This window comes from Pseudophryne corroboree, chromosome 5, assembly GCF_028390025.1.
Source record: "Pseudophryne corroboree isolate aPseCor3 chromosome 5, aPseCor3.hap2, whole genome shotgun sequence".
In the NCBI taxonomy this organism is placed as follows: Eukaryota; Metazoa; Chordata; class Amphibia; order Anura; family Myobatrachidae; genus Pseudophryne; species Pseudophryne corroboree.
In genome coordinates, this window is record NC_086448.1 from 409,208,049 (window position 1) to 409,222,721 (window position 14,673).

Consider the following 14,673-nt stretch of genomic DNA (forward strand, 5'->3'; position numbering starts at 1 on the left):
GAAGAATATATTCCAACGTATGACGCCATATTTAAAAGGCCACAAGATTATGATGAAAAACTCCACAGGGATGACAGGAGGTTTGCGAAGCATAACAGTTTGGATCATCATACAGAGGTACTAATATTTTATTATTAATAATTATTTCCGACTACAAGATGCCGAGATTTAAAAATAAAAACAAAGGAATGTGTGACATCAGTCCATAAGGATCAAGAGTAATTGTGGTAAGCAGGGATTAAAATTATATTAGTATATTATATAGTATATATAGTTGCTATCAACTATCCCAGTGACACAGCTGGAAAACATTAGTACATGTGATTGCCCCCATGGCTTAAATGAGTATAATAGTTTCCTACCATTCTTATGAGATGGATATCTATATGTAACATCAATGATAAATCTCGGGGTAAGAAATCAGCCCATATAGTATTTTCTCTCTTTCCCCCCTTTACATATATTCATCATACCAGAATAAATACACTGTATTACTTCTTTTCTCATTGTGATACGATTAAGGTACTAGATAGAAGAATGACACTACACTGATTCTACAGTATTTATTCTCTAAATTAATTTAGGACAATTTACAGTTTCCAGGCCAGATTCCTGCTATGCAACCTAGGTGCCCGTCTTGGGCCCGGTAAGTCTCAAGGGGCCAGTGGACGGGCCCCACAAATTCCGACCCTACTGCTGAGTGACAATAGGTGTGTGCACGGGTGGTGCCTTCTGTGCACAGGCACCCCCTAATGCCAGCGCTAGCCTACTAAATGCATGACGCCACTCACTGGGGCAAATGTATTAACCTGGAGAAGGCTTAAGAAAGTGATAAACCAGTGATACGTGCAAGGTGATAAACACAACAGCCAATCAGCTCCAATATGTAAATTGACAGTTAGGAGCTGACTGGCTGGTGCGTTTATCACCTTGCACTTAATACTGGTTTATCACTTCCTTATGCCTTCTCCTGGTTAATACATCTGCCCCACTGTGCGATGCCATCCGCTGTCAAAGTGGCAGAGGAGGAGGTGTACGGAGCAGTGCAGGGTCTGGAGACAGCGGATCAGCAGTCTGACTCTTCGTGCCCATCATCACACTCTCCCATGGTCCCGGCTCCCCACCCCCCACTCCCACTGTGATCTGTGTCTCCCGCGGTGGGCGTTAAAGATGAGGAGAAAGTGAGCAGCCCTGGTGTGCTCCCAGCCCTATCCTGTGCCACAGAGCCCGGCACTACAACGGATGGGGTTTTAACAGAGAAGGGGCGCACTCTGGCAACTCGGGGCTGACAGCATGCTGGGCCCCCTGCATCTCCTGTTTTGGCTTGCCCTCTGTAATTACCCAATACTGCCACCAGCACTCCCAATAAGAGGCAAAGAGTGGGGCCGGGGGAGAAGACTCAACACCAGCACCACTCGGTAGCCTTACAGTTAAGTACAGTTTTTTATGTCATTGTCAGATGCTTTAGTGTCCCCAACATGTAGCTTCCTGTTTGTTGTGCAACAACAAGTTCCTATATATCATGCTGGGATATGTAGTTCTCCAACAGCTGGATAGCCTTAGGTTGACCCCCGCTGTGGGTTACATGTAATGTGCTATAGATGTCAGTTCTGTAGACCATGCTGGGACTTATAGTCACACTTACATACACACTGTGTGTGCACTGCAATGGGGGCAGTGTGTGTGTGCATCTATGGGGGCAGTGTGTGCAGCTATGGGGGTAGTGTGTGTATGTGCAGTTATGGGGACAGTGTGTGTGCAGCTATGGGCAGGGCTGTCTTAACAGCAGTATAGGCCCCTGGGCAAAGCAAAGCACTGGGGCCCCTACCCATCCTCCAGTGGTAGGGGTGGGAGGTGCTATCAGTGGCAGCTTTGATATCCCGCTGGAGGTAGGGGGTGTTCTATCTTCCACTCAACATGTTGGACCTAGAGCAGTAATATCTGCTACTTACTCCTTTACTGCACAGCTGGTGGGAGATGGGGCTGGAGGGAGAACACTAAACTGTAGAAGGGTCTATTGGGCTGAATGAAGTGAATCCGGTATATGATTTACAAGGAGGTAGGGGGTGTTTAATATGTAGGGAAGCGGTGGATAGTGGAGTCGGCATAATATTCATAATTTTCCAATGGGAGGGAAGATTGCTTGACTGCAGATAGCTACAGTTCCTGGAAATACTGGAAATATATTTCTTAGGTTTCAACTAGAGAGTCCCACCTTTCAGGAGGTACAGGGGACTTGGAGATCAACGTTCAGTAGCCAGAGCAATCCACCGATGAATCTCTAAACCTATATACCAGGTGTGTGGAGCTGATATCTCTGGTTCTGGGCATAGTAGAGACAAGCTGCCAGTGTCCACCAAATGGGGAGGGTCCCAAATTTTGAAGTATACCCTCAGAAAAACTCAGTCAGACAGAACCCGAGACATCTGGTGGGGAAGAGAGGCTCGGATAGGCACCACTGCTTTGAAGTCAAATATCTCAGGTTCCCTATTGCCGATTTTTAAAAATAATTATGCTCCTGGGGTCCTTGGGTAACTGCCCATTGAGCCATATGTAAAGCCGAGTGTGCGGCTATGGGGACAGTGTGTGCGGCTATGGGGACAGCATGTGTATGTGGCTATGGGGGCAGTGTATGTGGCTATGGGGCAGAGTGTGTGGCTACTGTATGAGGACAATGTGTGTATGTGGCTATAGTGCAGAGTGTGCAGCTACTGTATGGGGACAATGTGTGTATGTGGCTATGTGGACAGTGTGTCTATGTGGCTATAGGGGCAGTGTGTATATGTGGCTATGGGGGCAGTGTGTGTATGTGGCTATGGGGACAGTGTGTGTATGTGGCTATAGGGACAGTGTGTGTATGTGGCTATGGGGACAGTGTGTGTGTGTATGTGGCTATGGGGACAGTGTGTGTATGTGGCTATGGGGAAAGTGTGTATGTGGCTATGGGGGCAGTGTGTCTATGTGGCTATGGGGGCAGTGTATGTATGTGGCTATGGGGACAGTGTGTGTATGTGGCTATGGGGAAAGTGTGTGTGTGTGGCTATGGGGGCAGTGTGTGTATGTGGCTATGGGGACAGTGTGTGTGTGTGTGTGTGTGTGTGTGTGTGTGTGTGTGTGTGTGTGGCTATGGAGGCAGTGTGTGTGTGTGTGTGTGTGTGTGGCTATGGAGGCAGTGTGTGTATGTGGCTATGGGGGTAGTGTGTGTATGTGGTTATGGGGACAGTGTGTTTATGTGGCTATGGGGACAGTGTGTCTATGTGGCTATGAGGGCAGTGTGTCTATGTGGCTATGGAGGCAGTGTGTGTATGTGGCTATGGGGGCAGTGTGTGTATGTGGTTATGGGGACAGTGTGTTTATGTGGCTATGGGGACAGTGTGTTTATGTGGCTATGAGGGCATAGTGTCTATGTGGCTATGGGGACAGTGTGTGTGTGTGTGTGTGTGTGTGTGTGGCTATGGGAGCAGTGTGTGTATGTGGCTATGGGGACAGTGTATGTGTATGTGGCTATGGGGACAGTGTGTGTATGTGGCTATGGGGAAAGTGTATATGTGGCTATGGGGGCAGTGTGTCTATGTGGCTGTGGGGGCAGTGTATGTATGTGGCTATGGGGACAGTGTTGGTATGTGGCTATGGGGAAAGTGTGTGTGTGTGTGTGTGTGTGTGTGTGTGTGTGTATGTGTGGCTATGGGGGCAGTGTGTGTATGTGGCTATGGGGACAGTGTGTGTGTGTGTGGCTATGGGGGCAGTGTGTGTATGTGGCTATGGGGACAGTGTGTGTATGTGGCTATGGGGACAGTGTGTGTATGTGGCTATGGGGACAGTGTGTGTGTGTGTGTATGTGGCTATGGGGGCAGTGTATGTATGTGGCTATGGGGACAGTGTGTGTGCGGCTATGGGGGCATTGTGTGTATGTGGCTATGGGGGCAGTGTGTGTATGTGGCTATGGGGGCAGTGTGTGTATGTGGCTATGGGGACAGTGTGTGTGTGCGGCTATGGGGGCATTGTGTGTGTATGCAGTTGACAGATGGGGGACCCAAATTAATATCTTGCTTAGGGCCCAATAAGGTCTAAATTCGTCTCTGAGTTTAACCTCATTGAATGACGACCAACATGTCATCTCTCCCTATGTATATGCTAATATGTAGATGGATGATACTAGTGATACATCTAAAAATAACCGGTCTGTTTCCATCTCTGTAGTGTCTTAGAATCTGAATTTACTAGTTACATACTTACCTTAGAAATATACATACTGTTTATTAGGCTCAATTAACGTCATGATATGAAAATAAGGACTCAATCTATACTACAATATTTAGATAGATCCATATGTTCTCCCAAATACTTACATTTATTAATAAATTGACAATTCATATTTATTCACTTGTGCACATTGGACAACACATGGTTTGACACAAATTACAGTTTTATTATTCTCACATACAATGTTTATTTCACATAGTATTCAAAGTGATTTCTATTTACATTTATTTTTATGATTATTACTGTATACCACAATTACTCAATTATCACGTTTCTCAGGCACTATATGTGTTTATTCTAATAACTTAGCACTCACAACTATTCGTGTTTAAATATTTTTCTTCACTCTTCTCTTAAAAAGCACAGGATAAAAAATGTATTAAGTTCTCACATTTAGGGGGTCATTCCGAGTTGTTCGCTCGTTATTTTTTTTCGCAACGGAGCGATTAGTCGCTAATGCGCATGCGCTATGTTCGCAGTGCGACTGCGCCAAGTAAATTTGCTATGCAGGTAGGTATTTTACTCACGGCATTATGAGGTTTTTTCTTCGTTCTGGTGATCGTAATGTGATTGACAGGAAGTGGGTGTTTCTGGGCGGAAACTGGCCGTTTTATGGGAGTGTGTGAAAAAACGCTACCGTTTCTGGGAAAAACGCGGGAGTGGCTGGAGAAACGGGGGAGTGTCTGGGCGAACGCTGGGTGTGTTTGTGACGTCAAACCAGGAACGACAAGCACTGAACTGATCGCAGATGCAGAGTAAGTGTGGAGCTACTCAGAAACTGCTAAGAAGTGTCTATTCGCAATTTTGCTAATATTTCGTTCGCAATTTTGATAAGCTAAGATTCACTCCCAGTAGGTGGCGGCTTAGTGTGTGCAAAGCTGCTAAAAGCAGCTTGCGAGCGAACAACTCGGAATGAGGGCCTTAGTTGTGCCGTTGGCTGCAAAAGCGTTTGCACACTTGCAAAGCGAAAATACACTCACCCATAGGCGGTGACTATCTGATCACAGCACAGCAAAAAGTTGCTAGTGAGCGATTAACTCAGAATGACCCCTATGGTTTTGCGCCTTAGCTAACAGATTTGCTGCTGCGATTAGATCTGAATTAGGCCCAATACTAGATAAACCCTGATGATTTAGTCCGACCATATTTAGCATAAGTACTGATGGAATTATAACTCAATTAAAAAACACAGAATCACTGGTAATTATATTTACTCAGACACCAGAAGCTACTAAGAGTCGGGTGTGTGAAGAGTCTAACCAATCCCGTTGATAGACCTATGTGCATTTAGGAATGACAACCAGGTCACTTTACCTATAACTAATTGTATTCAGATATACTATAATTGAAAATCCTATTTTGAGACATAAAGATCTAGGGACAAACCATCATCTTTGGATGTATCCAGCTCTGAGACACAGCTAGCTGTTCATGATATACAGAGCTGCATGTCCTATTAAAGGGCTGTGAGATATGAAGTTCCTTCAACTCATTTCAGTTCACATTATATTTTATAAGACATAGAATGGCTTAAAGTAGGGATTATATTAAGCCACACAGTGCAGTCTCAAATACTCATTAAGCATCATAGCATTTGATGTAACACTTGATAACTCAGACTATGAGGACAGTGATTCTGCCAGCCAATAAGTCATTATGTAGAGCGGCAGCACCTACATTACATAATTGCTATTCAATGTATAACTACACGAAGTGTCTATAGAAACAATTGTTCCTTTTACATCCTTATAGGAAGATAGATGTGATGTGTTCTGTTTACAACTAGAAACTAATCAAATCTGATCAAATGATAAGCTCCTGATTTAACAGAATTTAGATCCGTGTTAAATTATAAGCAAACTGACTAGATTGCTTAGAAATTAAGCACAAATCTTCTCTCCGTGTATATGCCCATAGCGATAGCGATGCGCGGCCCCTCCCGTCGCTATCGCTGACTCTATATTTGCTGCCCCGTACACATGGGGGAGATGTGTGCTGAGTGATCTAGCACAGACGGCTCAGCACACATCTTTCCCCTCACTCAGTGCGATGTGTGCTGAGTGGGGGAAGGGGGGGTGCGGAGGGGTGCGGGGGGGGGGGCGCTCATTTCACCCACCGGTGAACTGAGCGATCTGCTAGATTTGACATGCATGCATGCCAAATCTAGAGTCAGCGATAGCGCGCATCGCTGTCGCTATGGTTATACACACGGAGAGATCTGTGCTTGATTTCTAAGCAATCTAGTCAGATTGCTTAGAATGTAAGCACTGATCTCTCCGTGTGTAGCTCCCTGTACTCTGCAAACACTAAAGCAAGTTGTAACATTGTTTACACAATATAATGGTTAGAAACAAATGTATCTCTATTACCCAAGACACAGAGCTTGAAAATACAGGTTGCTATATTAACAGTATCCATTACTGACATTGGATACAAGATTTAAATAACCAAAGCAAAATAATAATACAGATCACACTTATAATAATGTAAAGTCTATTCACTGACCTCAATTAATTCAGTCACGTGAGAAAATGTATACATATGAAACTTACTTTATTAAAGATATACATATTAGAGCTGAATTTACATACACATATGGAGAGGGTGGGATTTTAATACAACCTTCACTCTTTATTCACGTTGTCACGTTCTTATGTTTTTAATATTTTTACAAACCAGGCAATTTTTAATATAATTATCAAAAGTTATATTTTAATACTTAACTTTTTTCCTTATTGTGCACCTCTATAAGACACCTTTATTTATTTCGAGTCATATTATATGGTACGTGGGTAACCGCGTTGTCTTTGGCAGTACTTCCGAAATTAATTCAATTTAACAGCCGTATGAAAGATACGGGGTTCGATCAATAATTTCCTCATTCTCTACCCACGTAGTTTCCAGTCCCCATTTTCCCTCTACTTTTTCATGTTATTATAGGCAAAAAAAAACAAAACATGAAACTAGAAGTCAGTAGACATCTGACATCATCCTGACATCATCCTGACAGTCCAATAGTACACACAGTAAATGGTTTTGATACACAGTAAAATTACAACCTGCAACTTAAAATTTTAATTTGATCCTGTAGATGCTTCTACAATTTTTATATTTGGACAATATTTTTTAAAATGTAAATATAGCATTATGGGCCCTATCTAGAGATGGATGCAGATCGTTGCATACGCAGCCAGATCTGTGTCCATCTCCCCACATGCTGAGGGCCGCCCAGCACATGGCAAGGTGGCCCAACATGTGTGAATACGCCTCCCGATGAATTGCGGATTCATCAGAACTAAGGATGACCCAAGCTGCGCTGTTAGGCGGTCCGACGCCATTTTTTTAATCGTAATGGTTGGTTGTGATGTCACACAGCCACCCTGAAAATGGTCCCGGCACACCCCGTTCAGCCCGGCATGCCCCCTCTACACCGCGAGGACCCCCCTAATGTCCGCCGCTGTCAATCACATTGTGGTCGCATCTATCAGGAATACGACCACAATTTGTGTGCCCACACACCAGCAATGTGCCTGCTGCACGTGCGCAGTTTGTGCAAACTGTATTAGTGGCCGGTTCTGAATTAGGCCCTATGCACAGAATCTGTTAGGCATAGCTTTTAAACAAAATTAGAATTAACCATTTCTGAACAAATGTTACAAACTGAAGAAGGTACAGTATATTTCTAGGAAAACAGAGCAGCAAAGGCTACTTTGTGCCGCTGAAGATGTGATCTCTCATCCTAAGCTTCTTTTGTCTAGGTAAATGTAAAAATGTGTCCTTATAGTATATTGACCACCGGGATCCAGTCTGGAGGTCAATTGACTGCCTCCCTGTTAGATTTTTATAATACATTATTACCATTGTTACTATGGAGTATATTCAATTGCTGTCGGGTCCTTTCCAACGGAAAGGACCCGACAGCTCTCTATTCAATGCTGGGACAAACCCAACAGGTTTGGCCTGTTCCTGACAGTGTCAATCCGACTTCTTTTAAAGTCGGATTGACATTGTTGGAAACTGGGCTAAAACCTGTCGGAACTGGCCCCGCTTCCGACAATAAACGCGGCTCGGCAACTGAAGCCAACGATCTGCGAGTATTCCAACAGCATTCCGACAAGTCAGATTTCCCGACTTGTTGGAAAAACTGAGCCCGGATTGCATAGGTCGGAACCCCTTCCGACCTATTCCAGTCGGAAACTGTCGTCTTTCCGATAAGACGGCATTTTCCGACTCTAATTGAATATACCCCTATATGTCACAAAATTATAGACTGCTTTATTTTATGAAACAACATTAATTCTAAGTATATTTTTACCCAATACATTAATTGTCTAAAAAAAATAAAATTATTTTTTAAAATGCTGTCAAAATGTGAACTTGTGTCACAATAACATTCTGACATAACAAATTGTTATATTCTTTGTAGGAAATATCTCGTCCCGTGCCAGTACTGAGCTCTTCCATATATGGACGACATCTTCAGCACCACATAGATAAAGTGAATAGAGATCATGTTAGAATTGGGTTGGTACGCTTGGACTTCTACCGCAAGAATGGAATAAGTAAATCTGTGGATGAAGGCTACGGTTCCGTAGTTCCATCATGAGGCTACTGAGAAGTAAACTCATTCGGCATTGCATAAATGTGAATTAAGTTTTGTAAACATAACATTAGCCTTTTTGGAGAATGACTGATTTTCTATGCAGGGCACAATCTTCAGATGAATAAAGAAGTTATCAAATTAGTAATTCTTTGTTTTTTTACAAGACTATGGTGTTAAAACTATGTAGTACAGTGGGGTAATTAATGGCGGTGCAGAATGAGCATTGTACCGGGGTCTGCCACAATCAAGGGGCTCACAGCTAGCCCACCAGCATTATAATGAGTCACACATATTCCTAATACACTGCCTGCCACTGTGCTGCGGACTGTGCCTGTAGCGGCCGGAGAAGAGGAGCAGAATTTGAGACGCAGCTACAGGGGGAGGGAAGGAGGTACAAGGAGGTGGAGCAAGGGGGAATTGGCCGGGTAACCTGCATTGGCCATACCCCCTTAGCCAGTGGACCCCAGAAACAGCACCTGATACAGAGGGAGACAACAAAGACTCTTTGTTTCTGGTGGGGGAACCTGCTTTCCTCCTGCTGCCACATTGGAAAGAACTCTGCCAGCAGCTACAATTGGGAGAGCGGTCACAGGGACACAGCACACTGTAGTAGAGGTGTCAGGGTACTGAAACAGTGGCACCTGACCCCCATCGTGATGTGCCCAGCACTATCCGGGGCTGAATACAGTAATTATTTGCCACTCCAACAGTCTGCTCAGTAGCGTGGCTCAATTTCCAGCTCCTCACCTCCACTTAACACCTCCCCCATGATGTGTTATATGAAGTGGTGCAAGTTTGCGGGTACACTTGGGTACGGAGTACCCTTAAGAATTTGGCAGTGGGTATGCATTACCACCTGCCACACACTTTGCACCCATGACCACCATTACCACAATTATAATGCGCCACAAAGCAACAAGACCATGGTGCTTGGCAGCATGACGGCATCTCCCACTTTGTCAGGGATACTGGAAGCGCGGCGGTGATGTCATGACGTCACATCATGCTTCCTCCTCTGGCGGCTGTGGCTAGTGTGAAGAGAGGATCCTGATTGCACTTTTCCGCAGCGTCACTAGCTGGGAGCAGCAGTGCAGCTGTTTCAATTCACTCAGCTCATGTGACGCATCGGCACTGAGCAGCTTTTGTTCTTCCTAGGCTGGGCTGCTGGGCATGTCTCTGGCTTCACTGTGTGGGGTAATTAATTTATAATATAATGTGGACACTACTATATATTTCTATTATTATGGGGGTATTACTATATATTTCTATTGTAATGTAGACACTACTATATATTTCTATTATTATAAGGGCAATACTATATATATTTTCCTGTTATAATGGAGACATTGCTATATATTGTTATTAAATTGGGGGCATTGCTATATATATTGTTATATATATATATATATTTATTATACTGGGGGCATTACTATATATTCTATTATACTGGCGGTATCACTATATATTTCTGTTGTGCTGGAGGCATTACTATATATTTCTAGCCTTGCCTCCAGAGTGCAAAGAAAGTGGTCTCTGTCATGTGGCCACACCGCTAGTGTCCTGTAGCCACTCACACTAGTGACATGTGGCCATGCCCCCTAACAACACATGTTACGCCCATTTTTCGGCACTCAGTACCACTTAGAAAATATTTCTACTTGCACCACTGGTTATGTGTGCACTAGTGTGAGCTGTTGCCTGAAACCAACCAGCCTCCAACCCCCACCCTAAGCAGTGAGTTCTCCTTTAACCAGTCTCCAACCCCCCCCCCCCCCCCCCCCAACTGTGTTGACTGCTTTAGCCAGCTTCCAACTCCTCATCCCTGGCCCGCCAGTATGCACTACAACATTCATCCACCCCTAAATTATGCACTCCTCTACTCAGCCCGCAACCCCCTCTTCATAGTGAGTACCCCTGTAGCCAGGCTTCAGATACCCTCAATAGTGTGCACTGCTGTAGCCAGCCTCAAAACTCATCAATAGTGTGTACCCACGTAGCCAGGCTCCAGACACTCTCAATGACATGCACCACTGTAACCAGCCCCCATAGTGTGTACCCCTGTAGCCAGGCACTAACCACTCCCCATAGTGTGCACCCTCTAGCCAGCCATCAAACTCCCCTCATACTGCGTACCCCTTTAGCCAGCCTCCGGCCATCCCTATAGTGCGCACCCCTGTAGCCAGGCTCCAAACCCCCCTCTCTGAAGTGTGCACCCCTGTGGCCAGCCTCCAGCTACTGCTCTGGAGAATGCAGCACTGTAGCTAGCCTCCCCTCCCAGAAGTGTACACCTCTGTGCCAGCCTCCAAACCCCCCTACCCGTAGTATGCACCTATGCAGTCATGACGTCACATTGTGCAGCAGCATATTTGTTGACACACACTGAGGGTAATTCCGAGTTGATCGCAGCTGCAAATTTGTTAGCAAATGGGCAATACCATGTGCACTGCAGGTGTGGCGAATATAACGTTTGCAGAGAGAGTTAGATTTGTGTGGGATATTTTGTTTCTGTGCAGGGTAAATACTGGCTGCTTTATTTTTACACTGCAATTTAGATTTCAGTTTGAACACACCCCACCCAAATTTAACTCTCTCTTCACATGTTATATCTGCCCCCCTTGCAGTGCACATGGTTTTGCCCAACTGCTAACAAATTTGCTGCTGCAATCAACTCTGAATTAGACCCACTGGCCACTGGTGCGAGGAGCCGAGGATGTGTGGGCAGTGTTATAGCTTTTATAACATGGATGGCATGAGATCTGGATGTTGTTAGACATACAGTAGTTACTGCGGAGACCGACGGCAGCCAAAAGAATCAGGGCAGCTACAGCCAGGAATAGACTGCAGCCAGGTAAATACCTAGCTGCCTTCTCCTTCTCTGACTGGGTATAGTACACTGTGGATAAGTTACAGCTCTCACTCTCTCTCTTTCTTTCTCTGTACCATTTACACTTTTCCTTTCCTCCTGTCCCTTTCTGCCATCTCTTGCTATTCCTCCTCTTTCTCACGTCTCTCCTATTTCTCTCTCTCCCATCTCCCCCTATTCATCCCCATTTCCTACTCTCTCCCTTCTACCCTGGATCCTCTTCTTCCTTCTCCCCCTATTCTGCCTCTCTCTCCCTTGTCTTCTCCTGTTCCTCCTCCTCTTTCTCTCCCGTCTCCCTCTATTACTCCTCTCACTCACTGTCATCTCCCCTCTATTCCTCCTCTCTCCATATTCCTCCTCTCTCTCTCATATATCCCTCTATTCTTCCTCTCTCTCTCTCTCTCTCTCTCCTGATTCCCCCTATTTCACCTCTTTCCATATTGCTCCTTTCAATCTCTTGTTTCCCTCATTCCTCCTCTCTCTCTCCCATCTCCCCCTACTCCTCTCTCTCTCCCGTCTCCCCCTAGTTCTCTCTCTCCCATCTTCCTCTATTTATCCTCTTGCTCTCTGCCATCTCCCTCTATTCATCTCTCTCCTGTCTCCCCCAATTCCTCCTCTATCCAGTTCTTAAAGTGGTCCTAGAGAGGTTGTGGAACTCACCCCTTCCCCAGCACCCTTCACGGTGCCTACTAAATAAAGGGACTGCCACAAAAGGGGGCGTGGTCTCAAAAAGAAAGGGATGCCATCACACAGTAGTATCCCCAATTCAAATTATGCTGCAAAGTAGCACAATTATATTCACACAAAGTAGGGCCCCTTTTACACAATGTCCACATTAGTGCCCCTTATACACAATGCCCATGGTAGTAGTGCCACTAATACTCATACTGCCCACTGCAGTAGTACCTCTTGTACAATGCCCACAGCAGTAGTGCTCTTTATGCAATGCCCACTGTAGTGGTAGTGCCCCTTATGCAATGCCCAAAGTGGAAGTGCCCCTTATGCAGAGCCCATAGTTGTGGTTCCCCTTATACAGTGCCCCTTATGCCCCCAGGAGTGATGCCCCTTATGCAGTGCCCCTATTAGTAGTGCCTCCAGTAGTAATGCCCCCTGTAGTAGTGCCCCCAGTACTAATGCCCCCTGTAGTACTGCCCCTTACACACAAAACAACCCCACAATACTTACCTTAAGCCCCACTTGCTGCTGTCTGTCTGGCCGCCTGCTCCTTGGAACTATGGGAGAGATGTCATGATGCCTCTCCCATAGTGCACACTGTAGGAGCTGGAAGCTGGAGCTCAAGAATTAACTGTCTCTGATTGCCACTGTGGGGAAGGAGCCAGGAGCTGGCTGGTAACAAAATCTCAGCGGGTGCCTGGCATCTCCCTGCTGCGCTAGCTGACAATCTGGGGTAGGTGGGCCGGAAGAGGCGGGACTGGTTTAGTCTCCAAATGGAACTGACAGCTCATTTTATTCCCTGCCTCTATCCATATTCCTCCTCGCTTTCTCTAATATCCTCAGATTCCTCCTCTCTCTCATGTCTCCATCTATTCCCCTGCTATCCATATTTCTAGGAACACAAAGAGTCCCTAATTTGGAGTTGGGGGAGGCCCAAAGCATTTTATTGCACCTGGGCCCACCACTCACTAGTTCCGCCACTGATGTAGTAATCATTTTTTCTTTACAATTCATGTGGAATAGCTTGTGAGCGAGAGAGACCAACAACACAAAGTCTTCCTGGAGTACTCTTTTATTTAAGTCAGAGAAGGATAAATAATGACACATTAAAATCTAACTTTTAATATATTTTATTAAAGATTATATAGATGATTTAAAAGTAGGAACCCTTTGGTCCCAAATATATTGTGTGTATAAACTGGTAAATTTGTAGTTATGAAAGAGTTCAAATACTCAGAATACAGGTGAAAATTTATGAATAATGACTCCTATCAATAGTCAAGATTGTGTACCATATTTTAGCATTTAAGGAGTCTAGACATTCACCAAGACGCTGTTTCCCTGTTTCATAAATCCTAATTCCCTTGATCCAGTCAGAATTATTATTCAGAATGGGAGTTGAAGCCATAAACCAATCTCTCCTTAGAAAAGATGAGATCTCAGAGAGGCACCGTAAATTTTTGGGTATCCGGTCTCTAGGTCGACCACACTTAGGTTGACATGCATTAGGTCGATCACTATTGGTCGACATGCATTAGGTCGACATGGTTACTAGGTTTACATGTTCTAGGTCAACATGAGTTTTCTCACAATTTTTTAAATCATTTGAACTTTTTCATACTTTACGATCCACGTGGACTACAATAGGGAATGGTAACCTTACCTGAAGCATGGCGAGCAAAGCGAGTGAGCCATGTGAGAGGACGCAGTGCACTAATTGGGGTTCCCGGTCACTCTACAAAGAAAACAACACCCAAAAAATTAAAAATACTCACATCGACCTTTTTCACATCGACCTTGCTCATATCGACCTAATGCTTGTGTCGACCTATTTTAGGTGTCAACTTAGTTACTGTCAACCTAGATACTGTCAAAGTAAATGTGGTCAACCCTATGATCCACACCCAAATTTTTTATAAATTCCATTTTGTTTATATCACAACACAATTATTTTATGTTTGACAGCGCCTATTATCTTCAGCGTATTGGAACGGCCATTGGGACATGGTTTGCCCCCAGTTTTGCGAACCTCTGTGATGGAGGAGGAACATATATGGGGTTCGGATCTGGTGGCAGACCTGGTCCTCTATGGCTGTTATATAGACGACCTTTTCTTTATCTGAGATGGGGATGCCAATTCCATTAATGAATTTGTTACTAGTTTAAACAATAACAAATTTAATTTAACCTTCACTAGCACTTATCACCCCTCGACGATCAACTTTTTGGATATAACCCAGGAGGTCTGAAATGGGGAGATTACGTCATA

The 14,673-nt window shown here is 44.7% G+C and overlaps 1 protein-coding gene and 1 long non-coding RNA gene across 3 annotated transcripts in view; one reads left to right on the forward strand and one right to left on the reverse strand.

Moving 5' to 3' along the window:
- Nucleotides 1-9,011, forward strand: part of CFAP90 (cilia and flagella associated protein 90) — a 102,364-nt gene extending 93,353 nt beyond the window's left edge. For both annotated transcript variants that reach the window (XM_063922766.1, XM_063922767.1), the window contains exons 2-3: nt 1-117; nt 8,690-9,011. In XM_063922766.1, coding sequence (XP_063778836.1) covers nt 1-117; nt 8,690-8,869 — 297 coding nt within the window. In that variant the 3' untranslated portion in view covers nt 8,870-9,011. The remainder of the gene's footprint in view (nt 118-8,689) is intronic.
- Nucleotides 1-14,203, reverse strand: part of LOC134927795 (uncharacterized) — a 38,183-nt gene extending 23,980 nt beyond the window's left edge. Inside the window, exon 1 of the long non-coding RNA XR_010177731.1 lies at nt 14,068-14,203. This is a non-coding gene — a long non-coding RNA (uncharacterized LOC134927795). The remainder of the gene's footprint in view (nt 1-14,067) is intronic.
- Between the last annotated feature and the right edge of the window lie 470 nt (nt 14,204-14,673).